General features: G+C 44.3%; 1 protein-coding gene across 1 annotated transcript in view; it reads right to left on the bottom strand.

Moving 5' to 3' along the window:
* The window catches only part of KCNC1 (potassium voltage-gated channel subfamily C member 1), a 76704-nt gene that overhangs the window by 11263 nt on the left and 47771 nt on the right, over positions 1-17670 (bottom strand). The window contains exon 2 of the mRNA XM_069073153.1: positions 5842-6775. Within this exon, the coding sequence (XP_068929254.1) occupies positions 5842-6775 (934 nt within the window). The remainder of the gene's footprint in view (positions 1-5841; positions 6776-17670) is intronic.

Raw genomic sequence — 17670 nt, forward strand, 5'->3', positions numbered from 1 at the left:
GTGTGTGTGTGTGTGTGTGTGTGTGTGTGTGTGTGTGTGTGTGTGTGTGTCTGTCTGTCTGTCTGTGTAAGGTCACAGACTTTCTGGATGCTAAGAAAATAGACTTGCATTGCCTCTAGGGAAACTGTCTGTGAATTTCAGAAGTTAACGATGTGTCAAGTTTAATTTCCTCCCTGGTATTATTTTGGGTGATGGGAAAGACTTAATGATATATGATAATTTTTCTTTTTATTCTGCCAACCCTATAATTAGGAAGAGGAAGGAGTGATATTAGGTAAACTAACTAATTACTTAGGAATAAAGGTGTCACACACCAAAAACCCATCGCACAAACAGGAGACCCCCTGTTTAGCTGAAAGGGAGCAGCAGGTGATGATGATGATGATGGTGATGGTGATGATAAGTACAATTGCAATAATTGTGCTTACAAAGCACTATTTTATATATATTATGACCATCACAAAAACTCTGTGATGTATGCATCACAAGAATTATTAACTCTATTGTAGAGTTGACAAATGTATTCTGGACAGATTTCAAATTTTCTATGGGTGGAAGTCACCATTCTCAGGGATACTAGGAAAGGGATATGTGCTTGGCATATCCTTGCTGTCTGGAGAACAAGAAAGGCTGAGCTAGGCCCTGGAGAATTTTTAGTTAAAGATTATGTCAGAAGGGCTAGTTGGCCCCCAGGCTAGGACTGAGTAAAATTCTTTTCATATATTCTTAATGACTTAACCTGATGAAGTGTGGCAGCAGGAGGATAAGGGGAAAGGAATGAAGGGGATATTAGAACAGGACAATGAATTAATGGTGGCCAGAGACGAAGAAGAGAGAAAAACAAACAGGGATTTCAGAATAGCAACTCTCTGATCCCTAGAAGCCAAGCAGATCCACTAACCAAGAAGATCAAGGCTTGAAGTCAGAGTTAGAAATAATCCAAGGTTTAAATCCTTGGTGCCAATGGAAACGGTTCTTGGATCTGTTCAGAAAATGTCCTAGGAGGATTTTTTCATGATACCCCTCCTAGATATGCTTAGATTTCTTGAAATTGTGACCCAAGGCTCCCTTCTTCTAGTCTGATCCCTCTTTGGTCTAAGGAGCCCCCATCTAACCCTTGACTTGTCTCTGTCCCTGGAGCTGCTTTTCCTCCGGTCCCATATCTCCCTCTCCTTTGAGATCCTATTCTTGTTTACCCAAGACCCTTTTTATCTCCAGTCTCAACCCTCTTCCATCCCCTGAGATCCTGTTCCATTTTTTCCTCAAGAGCCCTTTTACCTCTAGCCCTTGCTCTTTTCTCTGTTCCCCCAAAGCAGGGGTTCTTTTTTTTATTTATTTTGGAAGGCAATTGGGGTTAAGTAACTTGCCCAAGGTCACATGGCTAGGTTTATTGTATGTGTGTGTTAAGTGTCTGAGGCTGGATCCGAACTCGGGTCCTCCTGACTCCAGGGCCAGCACTCTACTCACTGTGCCACCTAGCCACCCCCCAAAGCAGGGGTTCTTAATCTATGATTTGTGAACTTGGGTTTTTTAAAAACTATTTTGACAATTTTATTTCTATATAATTAGTTTCCTGTGTAATTGTATTTTATTTTATGTATTTAAAAACACTGTTCTAAGAAAGGTGTGGTGAAGGAAAGGAGCGTCAAAGGGGCCCATGACAAAAAGCAAAACTTAGGAACTTCTGCTCTAGAATCTCTATTCCATCAGCTCTGATCCTCTTTTGCCTGTGAAGTTCCCATCTTTCCATTCTCATCTCTTCTCTGCTCCCTGGAATCCCTATCCTTCCAGCCTTGACTAGATTCTGTTCCTAGAATCTCTGTCCCTTCAGGTCCATCCTGAATCTTTCTCTGGACCCTTACCCCTCCAGTGTCCTTGGAGACATTGTTCCTCTAGCTCTGACCCTCTCCTAATCCTGAAAACCTAAGGCTTCCAGTCCAAACTCTCCTTTGCTCTGGGAACTCATAGCCCTCCAAACTTGACCCTTTTGTTGCTCATGGAGACTATAGTAATTGACTTTTATGAACTTTGGAAGAAAAGTGGGGATCGGCTTGAAACATTTTGCTTTGTAGGTTATGGCAAAAACTTTCTGATCTTTCTATCTCCTTCCCCTTTGGACACACAACAAACAAGCTAGCTAAGAGATTGTATAGGAAAGGGTCAGGGTGTTAAAAGTCAACCACCAATCAGGTTTCCTGATAAGCTTTCTGAGAGTGATCCTGAAGTTATGGGTTGGATGAATAAACTCAGGTCAAACATCCAGGTGGGCCAATCCCAAATCACTGTGGAGTATTTTGGTGCTGAAGACTTGATTGGGGGAAAGGGGGACACAAGGAAGCTCGATATCATGGCAGGAGTTAAGGAAATTTAGTTGCAGGTTAGCTTAGGAAGTTTAGATACCTGTCTTTGACTGGGTTGTATAGAGATATTTATGGATATATGGATACAGATATATATATCTAATAATCTAATTAATACCCTAGTATATTGTTTCTGAAATTGGAAATTCTCTTTTCTCTTATGAACTGGAATAGGGATATAGACTGGACTCGTGATATCATTGGTATAGAAAAGAAAACTCCCTCTTTTGATGCAGGTTAGCCCCTTGATTCAATTTCTAGTGTTAACAGAGTTTCCTATAGCTGTGAGAGGTTAGATGCACTGTCCAGGGTCCTAACAGGCAGTATGTGTACTGGCTAAATTCAGTCTCAGGATTTTCTGATTCTGAAGTTGGTTCTCTATTTATCTCTGCTATGTTACCTCTATTCTTACAAAATCCAGAAATGCCTTTTTATGCCCTAGAGCCAGTGGTGGCAGAAGGAAGAGGAGAAATTTCAAGTGGATGCCAAAACTGGACAGCCTATTTTGGCAGCAAAAGCATGAAGAGTAAAAGGTAATTAAGGAATAGGCAAGGCAGTAAGTCAAGTCGACTCAAAGGCCAAAAAGGGTCCAAAGGGTCTGGTGGTCTTAAGATGGGATTTAGGAATCATGGAATTATGGGGAAGACACAAAAGTAAAAACTAAGGTCAAGGCTAGGTCCACTGGATTGGCACTAAGGAACTAGAATCCTAAAAGGCAGTGTGGTTCATTTTGCAATGAAACATTTCAAGGAAGGAAGTAGATTAATGTGCACTAAATACTTACAGATTATGAAGACACTAAATATGGTTGTTGTATATTATAGTTAGTTATTATCATTCAAAGTCCTTTCTGATTCCAGTCTGTGTATGAGGAAATATGATCTCTGGCTTCCTTATCCTTTGTAAATACATCAGTTAACAGAAACCTTCATTGGGATAATAATAGATGCATCTGACAAAAGATGATATGATCTTACCTTCAAATAAAAATAGAAATTGGTCATTTGTCCTACTTCAACAGGTAATGATGTTGCTATGCTACTTTTGGCTAATTTCGGCAATGCTCATTTATATAGATTTCTACCTGACATGAAGAGAAAACTCCTAATAACGAGAGTTGTCCCAAAATAAGAATGGGTTGCCTCAGGAAATGGTGAGTTCCCCATCACCAGAAATCTTCAAGCAGAGGTTCTATGGTCACTTGGAAGAAGTTCTTGCTTAGGAACAGATTGGATTAAATGATTTCTGAAGTCCCTTCCAGCTCTGAGATTTCTATGGTTCTGTGATTCCCCAGAAAGCTGATATAGTTTAGTCCAAGGTTCAAAACTATCCTTCTTAGATGTTTTGTCCTTCTAGTCATTCCCCTCATCTTCTTCTGAAGCCCCCATCCCTCTGCTGTCCCTCCAGCCCTGCTCCTAGGATTTCTGACCCTGCAAGAAGGAAGGTAAGATGTCAAATGGATGCTAGAGTCTCACCCAGCAGAGCAACTCTTTTTCCATCCAGTACTCCTTTACAATCCTGTTCTGGCATCTCTCCCTTGTCTCTTTGGGGTGAAGCTTCAACAAGAAAACTCATCTAGGAGTCAAGGGCAGTAATACTGGCCAAGAGAAGGAGATTCAGCTAACAAACCCGGCAAGAAGGAACATGGGGATCTGCTATAACAGAGGGGTATCCCAGCAGAAGTGGGTGCTGCCCTTCAGCAGCTCTGTTTCTAATAGTGGACCAATGTCCTCTCCCCTGCTTTCCCTGATACATAGGCTGATATAGGGAAAGGATGAAGCTGAATTCTTTATTTTCTTCTCCTGGCCCACCTCATGCATGACAATAGAATGGAGTGAGTATGCCAGTGAGGAGTGAAGAGGGAGAGGAAGTGTCAGCACCCGGGGTTGGGGTTGCAGTTGAAGGGTAAGCATTCGCAGAAATCATCAGAACAGTCTCCATAGTAAGTGGGGGTGGTAGGAAATTATTCCAGAGCTCAGAAATCCCCACCACTCCCAGGCAGTTGATCGGTCTGCCTGCCTGTGCCCCCCTCCAGTTGAGCAATCAGTGGGGAGGGGTCGTCCAGGATGGGACTTTGACTTGTTAGGCTAAACTCTGTGTGTTCTATGGTTTGGCTTTAGCCAAATCCACCTGCCCAGTGATTCACTGCCTACCATCAGCTGTCATTGTCTTTTTTCACTAATGCCACTGACTTTGAAAACCACTGTCGTCTACAAAATACATCGATGCTAGTCCATGGGTAGAGGTAGATTATGGGGTTTGAATCTTCAATTCAGATCAGAGCCCCATAATTTTATGTGCTATTTGTGGATTCTCATAAAACTGAGAGAGTCCCATGATGACCACTAGCCATGGAATACTAGAATATATCCCTCGGTGACTAGTATTGTTCCCCCAATGTGGAATTCACATGAAACGGATTGTTCACTGGCTGGGTTGCTCATATTGCTGTGGTCAGTCCCAGCTGGGAGGAAACCTTTTCCCTGCCCCAGCCCCCATCTTTGCCCACCCCACCCCCACAAGGCTGTCACCCACAGCAGTTATGTCTAAGCCTGGCTGCTCATGCTATCACCCATTCTATTTCTTGGCCCAGCAGCTCTTTACATCAGGAGGCTGCTGGAAAACTCTGGATGGACCACTCAACCCAAACCCTGGAGAGAAGCAGACATGGAAAAAGCTACTGTCGTGCCTGAAAGCTCATAGCTACAAATGCTGAACATAGCCTAGTGTGGCGGTACGGGATGGGGCATCTGCATGCTATGGATTATGCATGTTACAGCCAGGGGAAGCCCTCTGAGGAATGATGGGGGCTTTAGGGCTTTAGTTCTACTCAGCAGGCAGCAGGCAGGTGGTGGGACCATGCCCCCGAGCATTCTGGGCCCTGTCCTGCCCTACCCTGCCCTCCCTAAGAGTTGCATCGTGCATGATTTCTGACCTCTAACCCTCTATGGGTAAAGAAGGGGGTGGTGACCCTAGGTGGAAAACAGTCAAAGAAAACCCAAACCAAAGTCCTCTTACTTTTCTGAAAAGCCACCCTGCCCTCTTCCCACCCCCTTCATCATATGGGCCAGTGACCTGGATCAGAGACTGACCCTCAGCCCATGGCTCTCAAGGGCAGCCCCTACTGAGGATCTGCCCACTAAGATAGTCCAGCACCAGGGCTGTGGGTGCCTGCGAGTCTTCCGCAAGGCAACACTTTTTTTCTCTTCAGAACAACATGAACCTGTGTCAAGTGTCTGGTGCCTTACCCGGGGACCATCGGTAAGGCCCTTCCCACTGACTCTCCTTCTCCAGTTGGATGCTCAGCCTTTCCCGGCCCCCCACCCAGGCTCCACACGCCAGAATTCTGTGTGGGACCATGGGATGCTAACAGATCCCTGGGCTACCCATGGTGCTAAGAAAGCAGTCTGACTGGATCTCAGATCTCTACAAGGGACGGAGGTGAAAGGTCAGATTGACATTCCTCTGAGAGGCTTCCTACCTGCTCTGTTAATTTCTAAAATCTCTTCCTGGGCCAGCGGGCATGTGTCACTCTGAGTACTGTGATGTGGAGAGTTTACGACAGATTTACAATAATTGGGGGATCCCAGCTGCGGCGGTCTCGGAATGTGTTTCTTTTTTTTCTTTGGTAGCTTCTGCTTAGCCATAGCTAAGGAATAGTACATTCCGAAATTGTTCACGATGACGGGCACGGGCATAGCAATGGTCAGTACCCCTGCGAGCGCACACAGCGCCCCCACTAGCATGCCTGACCATGTCTGCGGGTACATGTCTCCGTAGCCCAGTGTCGTCATGGTGACCACTGCCCACCAGAAGCCGATGGGGATGTTCTTAAAGTGCGTGTGCTCACTGGCGCTGGGGTCATTGGGTTGAGCACCTATCCTCTCAGCATAGTAGATCATTGTGGCGAAGATTAAGACACCCAAGGCCAGGAAAATGATGAGCAGCAAGAATTCATTGGTGCTGGCACGGAGGGTGTGCCCCAGGACCCGCAAGCCTACAAAATGGCGGGTCAACTTGAAAATTCTCAGGATACGCACAAACCGGACCACTCTCAAAAAACCCAAGACGTCCTTGGCAGCTTTGGAAGACAGGCCACTGAGTCCAACCTCCAAGTAGAAAGGCAGGATGGCCACAAAGTCGATGATGTTCAATGAATTCTTAATAAACTCCACCTTGTTGGGACAGAAGACAATTCGCATGAGGAACTCAAAGGTGAACCAGACCACGCAGACCCCCTCGATGTAGGTCAGGAAGGCCTCAGTCTCTGCCTCCCGGTAGTAGCGCACCTGGGTGCCATTCCTAATGACTTCAATTTCTGTTTTGTTCACGATGGGGTTAAACCGCTCATGGGTCTCCAGGCAGAAGGTGGTGATGGAGACCAGGATGAAGAAGAGGGAGGCAAAAGCCACGTACTGCAGAGAGGAACAGAGAAGACAGGTTAGTGCAGAGGGAGGCAGTGGGTGAAGCAGAGGGACACCCAGAGCACTCAGGGAATAACATTTGGAAAACCCAGGAAGGGTCTGGTCTAGGAGCTCTGACAATGTCAAGACTATGTAAGTGAGCAGAGAAGAGGAAAGAGAAGAAAAGAATGAGAAAAAAGAAGAGGAAAAGAAGGGAGAAAAGACAAAAATGTGGAGAGGGTGCTGTGATGGAGCTTATATCTGAATTTTTTACCTAACTGGTGGGATTTGTGGGGCTTTCCTCCTCCAGAAGGGGTTTACGGGAGGTAGAGGGTGTGGGAGAGGGCAAATTCCACCTCTGCTGTTTACTGCTTTTGTTGTTACTGCTCCAAGCTGGGATCCCCCAAATATCATAAGGCCTGTGTGACCTTGGGAAAGCGATTTCACTTTTCTGGGTCTCAGTTCCTCATCTGTAAAATGAGACAGTTGGATTAGGTAGCCTCTAAATCTATGATCCTATGACTTAGGCTCAGCCTGAGAGTATCTGAAAAGAAGAGTGACCTGACAAGGCAGAATCATCACATTCCTTTCTGCTTCCTGTTTCTGCTCCTTCTCTGTCGTGTCTTTCAGATTTTACCTTCTTTTAGAACAAAGAAGGCATAGAATGAGCTCTTGGGAAGGAATGTTTCCCCCCTATTTCTCCCCTTCCTACTCTCTCCCCAGAAATCCAACCAACTGCCCTTGGGACCTGTGAACAGGGTTAATGGCAGAGTTATCATTTGGGAATCTATTCTGTCTTTTTCTGAGCTTGGTAAGTGGGGGAAAGGAGCCAGACTTTCTGAGTGAAGACCTGGGGAGAAAGACATCAAGAGTGAGATTGGTGGGGACATCACCATCAGGGGCCACTTTTTCACCCCAAACCTACTCAGATGAATACTACTACCTCCTGGAGAAGCAGACCATCTACTTTGTATCCACACCATGAATTTAGAATCCACAAAGTACTTCATTCTGGGAAAATTAGGTCTTTACCTCATCCCCATATTAAGTATAGGACAAATTATGGTTTGTCTTCTAAAAACTCCTTGAACTCCATTGCCAATGACCAAAACAGACATTCTTTGCAGAAGCTGAAGATCATGGTTCCCCAGCTGAACATAAGATGCTCTGGAAGAATATAAGCTCCCTGAGGACAGATACTATTTAGTTTTTTGCACCCCCAGATGTCTTATTCTTAATGGATACTTAATGAATCAAACCTAATTGGTGGGACCTGATAGGGGGCATTCAAAAACTTCTCAGGGTTGCTTTCTTGGTTTGAGCAGTTGGAATACCTTAGACATTTATTCTAGCTGTCCCTAAGAAGTCAGAGGAATTGGGGGGGGCAGTTGTAGTAAATAAAAGAATTAAAGAATGTTTTCTTTAAAAATATAAACAAAAAAGCATTTATTGAGTACTTACTATGTGCCAGGCATTGTGCTAAGCACTTTACAAATATCCCATTTGATCCTTAGGGAGACAGATACTATTATTATCCCCATTTTACAGTTGAGAAAATGGAGGCTGAGACAGGTTAAGAGACTTGCCCATAGTCACACAGCTGGTAAGTGTCTGAGGATGGATTTGAACTCAGGCCTCCTTAACTCCCTACCCACTGCACCACCCAACTGCCTCTAGAGGGAAACCCCTGATGGATAAAAAGCAGCTACAAATAAAGTTAAACTGTGCACACAGAATCCTCGACCCTTAGAAAATCAGAGCTGGAGGGGACCAGAGGTCATCTCAGGATCAAAGATTTAGAATTGGGAGGGACCTTCGAAGCCAGCCAGTCTCGCCCCCTCATTTCACAGCGGAAGTAAAGGAAGCTCACCGCCACTGCAATCAGGAAACATTTATCGAGCACGTGAAATGCACAAAGCACCTCAGGGAGATGGTGGGGATGCAAAGAGGAAAGGAAGAAAGTCCCTGCCTGAAGGAGGTGCCTTCCTCCTGAGAGGTAAGGTGACTTACCCAGAATCACACAGAGTAAGCATCGAACCCAAGACTAATGATGGTCCATTGCCTATAGACTTCAAGGTTTACAATAACCCCGAAAGGTGGTTAGTGCAAAAAAAAGTATTATTAGTCCCACTCTACAAATGTGGAAACTGAGGTTCAGAGAAGTTAAATGACACTCAGTTTTACCAATTGCCCGAGTCAGGACTTGAACCCAGGTCTCCCGATTATTATATGTCTGGCATTCCTTCTGCTCTATCAACCTGCCTCTATGAAAAAGTCCCTCTCATCTCCATCAATCTCTCCACTCTACAGCATCATCTACCTGAGTATCTGCATGCTTCCTTCAGTCCTGTGGATTTAGAGGAAATTCTGGTATGGTTGGGCCAGAGCAGTCCTAGGCATTTGAAGGACTTACAAAGTGAAAGAATATTCCATTTAAGGGACAAATTTGTAGATGAGGTCATTGAGACCCTGGAGGGGGGGAAGTCAGTGTTTTGGTCTAGATCACAAAGGTAATGGGGGCAGAGCTAGATTTGAACCCAGGTAACACATAGGACCATAGATTTGCAAGAGGCCAAAGAGGTCATCTAGTTCAACCCCTTAAGTTTTACAGATGAGGAAACTGAGGCCCAGAGAAATTAAGAGTAACTTGACCAACATAACAATATTTTTAAGTGTCAAAATCAAAATTTGAATGCTGGTCCTCTGACTCTAGGTGCTGGGATCCTTCCTCTAAATTCAGACAGCCCTCACCTAAGGCTATAAGGTGGCAAGGGTCCTCAGGCTGTTAGAGCCTACTGGGGGCTTGGAGGGTAGTAAAGGACATGGGTCATATCAGGGCCAAATCTTTGACATTTGACTTTCTATTCTCCCAACCTTGAGCAAAGGCAAAACTAGGCTACTGGTAGTTCAGTTCTGATTTTCTCCTCCTAGCTCCCTGGGGGTTAATTAACACATCTCCAGAGTTGTGTTAGGGAGGAGAGGTAAGAAGGTGGCTCGATCCATCAGAATTCTGACTCCTCTGAGAAGCCAGTAATCCCTCTGACAGAAGCTGGTGTGGGGGCCTCTTGGTTCCTTTCTGTAAAGATAAGTCATCCTGGGCAGGGTGGGATTATTTATCAGCCATTAGCCTGACTGCACCTGGCAAGAGAGGTTTCACATTTAGAACACCTGTAAAGGAAGCCTTGAATGATTTGTGTGCCAATAACTCTGTACGGTTTCCTCCAGCCCTGAACCCCAGACAAATCCCTATCTCCCAGAGTCTCTAGCTAGCTGGCCTCTTGGTTTCCTGCTTTTCCCATTGTCTTTCTGTGCCTCCTTGTCTTCTCCCTCCTCTCTCAGTGCCTATGTATTCTGCAGGCAGTGGATGAACAAGAGGGTCATTGTCACAGACTCTTCTTGTTCCCAGATTCCATGATCCCCCACCTTCACTATTACAGAAGGCCTGGGGAGGGGCAGGGATGAAGAGAGAGGGAATAGGAAGGTAAATTAAATCAATTTAAACCCAATAAATAATTATTGAAAGTCTATTATTACAAGACCCTATACTTGGCACAGACACAGCCTTGGCCCTCAAGAATCCTGAGAGGGAAAAAGATAAAACCAAGTAAAATGTGAGACAGAGACAACAAAATTCATGGAGAGTTCAAGAGAGGGGATTCACTTTCAGCCCAAAGTCTCAAAGACAGCTTCCCAGAGAAGGTAATTTAAGCCAAGCATTTATGGATGAATAGGATCTTAGCAGGTATTAGGGTTGAGATATCTATTGGTACACATCTAATGTCAAGAGAGCTAGAGCAGGGTTTTCTACTTTTCCGTGTCATGGGCCCCTTTTGGCAGTTAGGCGATGCCTATGAATCCCTTCTTAGAAACACATTTTTCAGTACATATATTAAAATACATAGGATTAAATAGGAAATTAAATATATTGAAATATAGTTATCAAAGTATTTTCTTTTTAAAGTGAATGTACCCAAGACTGAGAACCTTTGATTTAGAAAAATGGCTCTAGCACCCTTGGAGGATTTTCTGTAGTGTCTGATCCTTCATGACCCCATTTGGGGTTTTCTTTGAAAAGATACTAGAGTGGTTTGCTATTTCCTTTTCCAGCTCATTTGACAGATAAGGAAACCAAGGCAAATGAGGTTAAGTGACTTGGCCAGGGTCATGCAGCTAATAAGTGTCTGAGACCGGATTCCAACTCAGGAAGATGAGTCTTCCTGACTCCAGGCCACTATGGTGCCACCTAGCTGGAGGAATTACAGGAGGACGTTAGAGGAGCTGTCCAGGATGAACAGGCGTTGGTGGGATTGCACACTTGGAGGGATCGCCATCATGGACAAGCTCACAGAACCACCAAAGGATCATCTGGGGCGCATCTCAAGTACAGGGACCATTGTCAAAGAAGCCGTGTGGTATGACTCAAGAAAACCCAAGTTTGAATGCAGACACTAGCTGTGTGACCCTGGGGAAATCACTTAATCTTTCTGAAACTGAGTTTGCTCATCTGTAAAAGGAAGGGATTGTACTAGGTGGCCTCTTCTAGCTCTAGAGCTAGGAGACTGAGCAAAACCAAGGATGGATTCAGAAAAACAAGTACTCGTGTTTGTTGGGGGGCACTCCTCTGATAAATGGCTGATTGGTTCATGGGGGCCCATGCATTTTGACCGAGAACTGGCTTGGCCTGGCAAAAGAGCATCCTGCCGATTTCAGGTGTGTTCAGGGGATGATGAATCACCTAGTGTGACTGGAGCAGAGCCTAGTGAGAGCAGGCTTGAAAGGCAAGTTGGGGGACAGTTAGGGAAGACCTTGATTGCCCTGTGTGTACTGGAGAGTCATTGAAGGTGCTTGAGCAGGACTAGGTTATGTCTGGGCTTAAACTAAAAGTGTCCTCTGTGAAGCAGGTAGGCATCTGGAAGAAAGTGTGGGTCAGATGAAGGAGGACTGAGGAAGATGGCTCTTCAGCATTGCTGCTAACTGCCCCTCTCCACTTTCTACATTAAGCCTTTCCTGATTACCAACTTCTCCCTCCCCCAGTCTCTACAGCTGCTGCTGCCCATCCTCCCCAAACTACCTTAACTTCATTTTTGTATTTACTCAGTTAATATTTATTGATGTACGTGTTACCTACATAGAATATAAACTCCTTGAGTACGGAATGTTTCCTTTTTGTCTTTTTATCTCCAGGCTCTAACCTGGCACCTGGTAGACACTTCCTAAATTCTGGCATCACATCCAGGGCACTCTGGCCACAGCAGTGCATCTGGTGGTCCCAAACATTCAAGGAGAAGTCTACACTCACTCTGGTTGAGGCATTCAGGGCTGGCCCATGTGCATGGGTTGGGGAGATTGGGATTTTCATAGGAATCTAAGCATCCTTATTAAGAGCTGAGTGAATCTTTAAGACTAGTAACTGGTTGTGCACCAGCCAACTTACTCAGCTCTAGTTCCAGAAATAATTCAGACTTACACAGTCTGCTGAGGGGAAAAGAATTTTTTTTAACTGGAACCATCCAAATAACAATCCATCATCCCTTCTCAGTTGCAGCCCCATTGGTCAAATCTTAGAGGCAGAATTCATCAAAGTGCTAAGGGACCTAACCAGACCGAGACAGAACCCCACCTGCATAACTTAGAACTCCCAAAGAAGAGAACATATCTGAGAGTCTGCAGACCGGAGAACACATCTGAGAATTCGTTACACCATTTACAATGACCAAGATTGGCCCCAGAGAGCAAATGAGAACACTTCTCTCTCCCTTCACTGCAAAGGTTGCAGAGGAAGGGAGGGGTTGTGGAATGTTGTACATACTGTCAGACATGGTAAAAATGTTGGTAGATTTTGCTGAACTGCTTCCCCGCCCCCTTTTCTTTTTTTAATCTTTGGGTATGAGAGGGGGAGGTGTCTATGTAGGAACAAATGCAATGAAAAAACAAATCTCATCAATAAAAATAAGACATTTTAAAAGAGAGAGAGAATGGCCCATGCCAGAAAACACCCTTAAGAGCCCCCTAAACCAGAGACTATGGATGAGAACCCCATGGCAAGCGGCCATACTGCCTCCTCACATGAGTTAGTTTCCTATTTGAGGAACATGCCTAAAATAGGAAATTTTTTTCCCCAAATAAGTGTGGATTTTTTTCTAAAATGAGCTAAAACAACTCACTCACATGTCTAAGCATCCTCTCATGTGTGTGTTTAATAAGGCATGCTCTGTTGTAGATGTGGCTATGGCAGAATTTGCTGCAGTAAGGTCACTCATTCATCTGAGAACTGTTCCCCCAGCCTTCTATAGATCCAAGGGCAGCCCAAAGGTCAAGTCATCTGCTGAAGCCTAGGGACAATAATAGCCAGCCTTTATATAGCACTTTAAGACTTGCAAAAGGTTGTGAATGTTACCGCATTTGATTCTCACAACAATCTGGTGAGGTAGTTATTATTATTATTCCTATTTTACAGATAAGGTAACTGAGGTTTGACCAGGGTTACACTCTTAGTAAGTATCTGAGGTGAGATTTTAATTCAGGTCATCTTGATTCCACATCCAGTTTTTTTACCCACTGTACCACGTAGGTTTCTCTCGTTAACTCAGTTCTGTTTAGTTCAACTCATTCCAAGTCTACGAATATTAATCAAGTGAACACTCCATGAAAACTTTCCTATGGTGAAATATGTCCTGTTCCCAGATAAGGTACAGATTAGGAAATTTCACAACAGTCTTTAAATTGATGAAACTACTATATGTCAATCACTGGGAGAGAGCACTGTTGTTGAGGGTGAGACCAAGGCATCAGCAGTGTAGTCCCTGTCCTTTGAAAAGCTGAAGAGAATGGTAGAAAACAGGGAAAACCATGCAATTTTCTTCTCTTTTGCTTTGCTGCCCCTTCTAAAGATGGTCTGTGTTTGCTTACCAGGATCACTGTAATCTACTCATGATTCTTAGTGGTCAACTTTGTATTTCCTATCTTGTGATGAGCCTTAAGGACTTCATTGGCTAAGTGCCTCTGATAGTCAAATGCCCATGAAGTATGGACTGACCTAGCCCTTCCCTGCCCCTGCTTAACCTTTCAGAAGCAGTCTGACATTGAAAGGAAGAAAGGAGGGAGGGGGCAAACATTTTAAAGTACCTATTATGTGCCAGGAATTGTGCTAAGTGCTTTATGAATTTTATCTCACTCAATCCTCACAACACTCTGAGGCAGGTGGTATTATGATCTCTACTGAGGAAGCTGAGGCAGATATAGGTGATATGACTTGCTCAGACACAGTTATTAAGTGTCTGAGGCTGAATTTGAACTCAGGTCCTCCTAATTCCAGGATCCGCTTTCCATCCACAGCATCACTTAGCTACCATTGAGGCTAGATAGAGTGCTGGGAAAAGAGGCAGGAACAGCTGGGTTCACATCCTACCTCTGATATTTACCAATGAAGAGTCCATAAATCATCCAGTTAAGGTCTCCCAGCCCATTTCCTCATCTGTAAGAATGATGCAGAAAATGTCATCTATTTACCCACAGAAGGTTGTCAGTTTTGTTGGTCAATCAATTAGTCATATCAGACTCTGTGACCCCATTTCGAGGGTTTTCTTGGCAAGGATACTGGAGTGGTTTACCATTTCCTTCTCCAGCTCATTTTACAGATGAGGAAACTGAGGCAAGTAGGGTCAGGTGACTTGTCCAGGGTCACATGGCAAATCCATGTCAAAGGCTAGCTTTTAACTCAGTTCTTCATGACTCCATGACTGGTACTCTATCCACTGTACTACCTAGCTGACCCAGGGTTGTCGATTGGTTTAAATAATAAAATGTATGTAAGAATCTTTGAAAGCTTTTAGCACTATAGAAATGTTGATTATTTCTATTTATCTACCAGGGTTTTAAGGACTGGAAGAACAAAAGGAAGAGGGCTAGCGGCATCCCCCCCCCCACACACACACACACGTGAGTGGTTCAAAGGATCCATCCCTGGGAGAGACTTGCATTCTCAGATTCCCAGAGTAGCTTAGGTTGGTGGATCTCTTGGGCTCCAGAGTTCCAAGCTGCAGTGGGGCTCTGGCTAATCACATGTCCCATATTGAGCTCAGCATTAATATGGTCAGACTCCAGCAGCAGGTGACTCCAGATGCCCCAAAGAGTGGCAAACTGATCAGTGCAACTGGGACTAAGGTACCTGAGTCTCTGTACTTCCAGCCTGGGAAAGGAGTTAAAGGAGAGCCAATCTAAGCAGGGGAAATAGAGGAGCAAAATCACCCAATTTTACAGGGAAGAAACTGCAAATTTTATAGAGGAGGAAAGACCAGAAACTAAGTGACAAGTCCAAGGTCAGTCTAGGTCAGCAGTTCCCAACCCTGGGTCCATGGACAGATTTCAAGGGATCTATGAACTTGGATAGGAAAAAAAATTTCATCTTTATTTTCACTACTCTTAAACTAAATTTCATTATTTACTTCAATATATTTAAAAAGCTTCTGAAAGGGGGTCCATAGGTGTTACCAGATGTCTAAAAGAGTTCATGGTACAAAAATGATTGAGAAACCCATATTGGAGCAATTAGGTAGCAAAGCTAGAATTCTGACTCAATTCTACTGAGTCCAAATCCAGTTCTTGCCCCACTCTATCAATGGAAGCTCCTTAACCACCACATATAGCAAATCACATCTGCCACCATTTACCTAAGCAAACACACCTTCACATGGACAACAAAGTACCGCATACAAAGATATACACACAATAGCATAGCTAAACACACATGCATGCCATTTTATAGATATCATTTTCTCTTGGGGCCTGGAGCCTCTTCTCAGAGCCAATAACAGCTGTTCACACTGCACTTTGAGATTTGCAAACCAATTTACATATATTATCTCGACTGACCCTTGTGATGACCCCATGAGGCAGCTACTATTTCCCCATTTTATAGATGAAGAGGCTGAGGTAAAGAAGCCAAGTGACTTGCCAAGGACACACACAGCTGATAAATGTCTGAGACAAGAGTCAAACTCAGGTCTTCCTGATATACCTAGTAACAACAATAGTTGATTACAAGCTTCCTGAAGGCAAAGACGCTGCCTTTTTCATCTCTGTGTTGCCAGAACCTAGCAGAATGTCTTGTATGTAGTAGGAACTTAATAAATGTATACTGAATTGAAAGAAATTGAATTGGGGAAGGAAGCCCTTTGGGTTCAGCAGATGACTTGACTTTTGAGCTACCCTTGAATTCAGGAGGGGATGACTATATAACTTTACTGCAATCCCTTACCATTCTTGGGGCTCAGTTTTTCCTTTTGTACATGGAGTATGGTAGATTAAAGGATGCCTAAGCTCCTTTCAAGCACTGACATTCTAGGAGTCTATAAAGTTAGAGATACTCATTACCTCACACAAATTAATGCAGCCAGAATATAACTTTTCATCTTCAGAGTGTGGGGCTCATCTCTACAGCAGTGGCTCATGTCAGTACCAGAAGAAACTTCCCTGACTACAGTTCAATCAGTAGCCTCAGATCTAGGGGCTCCCAGCATGCCACGAAACATGCACAGACTCAGTCTGAAGCCAAGGAACCCTGCTCATGACATAGTGGTAGGCTAGAGAAGCATCTGGCTATGCGGGAAGCTGTGAAATTTTAAGAACTCACCCCAAATGTTCACATGGACTCTTTGTGCCCAACCTATGGTAGAACCTTCCAAGCTTATATTGGTACAATCAGCCGCAGTCGGACACACTGTAACTTGACCCTAAGATAGTGATGACTTTTTGGTCCTCTTCAAGAATGAAGGACAACAACCAACCAAGCAAGCTGCCTGAGGTTTCAAGTCCATAAGACACCAAATGGCAAAGCCACCAGATCAGTGGCAGCCAAGTCCTTGAGAAATTCTTAATTCTGCAGGTGCAGTTGTGTGAGACGTTTGTGGGACCTTAACACAGCTCCTTAGGTATCTTATTGGAGTTTATTTCTTCATTTCTGAGTAAAGCTTTTAAAACCCATGTCTCAGCTCATTGAGGAAAGGAAATTTTGCCACCACTAGAGTCAGACCCCCTCCCCCCTTATTTTGGTGGTGGTGGGGAGCATTCTAATAAAGGTTGTAGGCAACAAAAAAAGGGAAAATGCATTGAAGGCAAAGGGTTCATAGGGATGAGTACTATTTCCAGCTTCCAAGGAATATTCATAGGATGAAAAGTATAAAGCTGCCAGGGTCCTTGGGGGTCATCTTGTCCAATACTGTTGGTCTTTACTTTCACAGAGGTCAAATTTCCAGGTGATTAATATAGATGTTTAAGAGGGATAGGAAGAGAGAGGTGATGTAGAAGAAAAATGTGAGTTGGGCACTGCCACTCACTATGGGTATGATCTCTGGTCTCAGTTTCCTCATCTGAAAAAATGACAGGACGAGACTGGATGGTCTCTAAAGTTTTCTTCCCTTAGAACTATGATCCAAGACATTGAAGAAGAGGAGGGTAAGGTCCAAAGATTGGGAGAAAATAGTAGAAAGGATGTGAAGATAGTGGTCTGACTGGGAAGCAAGGACTTCGCAGGAGGAGCAAAGGTGACAGTATTGATCATCCTGCAGAGCTGCTGGGGGGCAGGGCAGGTAAGTAGCAGGCTGATCCCTTTCCTCTCCCAGAGAACCTAAAAGAATGGGACAGGGCAGCACTGGAGAGTGGGTTGGGCTTGGGACACTGGTGGTTAAAAGGGTGTCTTTGTCCCCCCAAAGCAGGGCTCCACAATGGGAAAGACCAGGAAAAGCCTAGATAAGTAAGACCTTTACATCCCTGGGAGAAGATCAGAGGAGTCAGTGTTCGGTTCTGGGTATGGAGCAAGACCTCAATCTCTCAAATGTGAACTTTCCAGACAAGTGAGTGCAAATACACATTCCCGGGAACACTGGAGCAAGATTTTTTTTCTTCAGAAT

This window comes from Petaurus breviceps, unplaced genomic scaffold, assembly GCF_028583685.1.
Source record: "Petaurus breviceps papuanus isolate PSGF00001 unplaced genomic scaffold, PetGlider_PUasm1.0 140, whole genome shotgun sequence".
Lineage (NCBI taxonomy): Eukaryota > Metazoa > Chordata > Mammalia > Diprotodontia > Petauridae > Petaurus > Petaurus breviceps.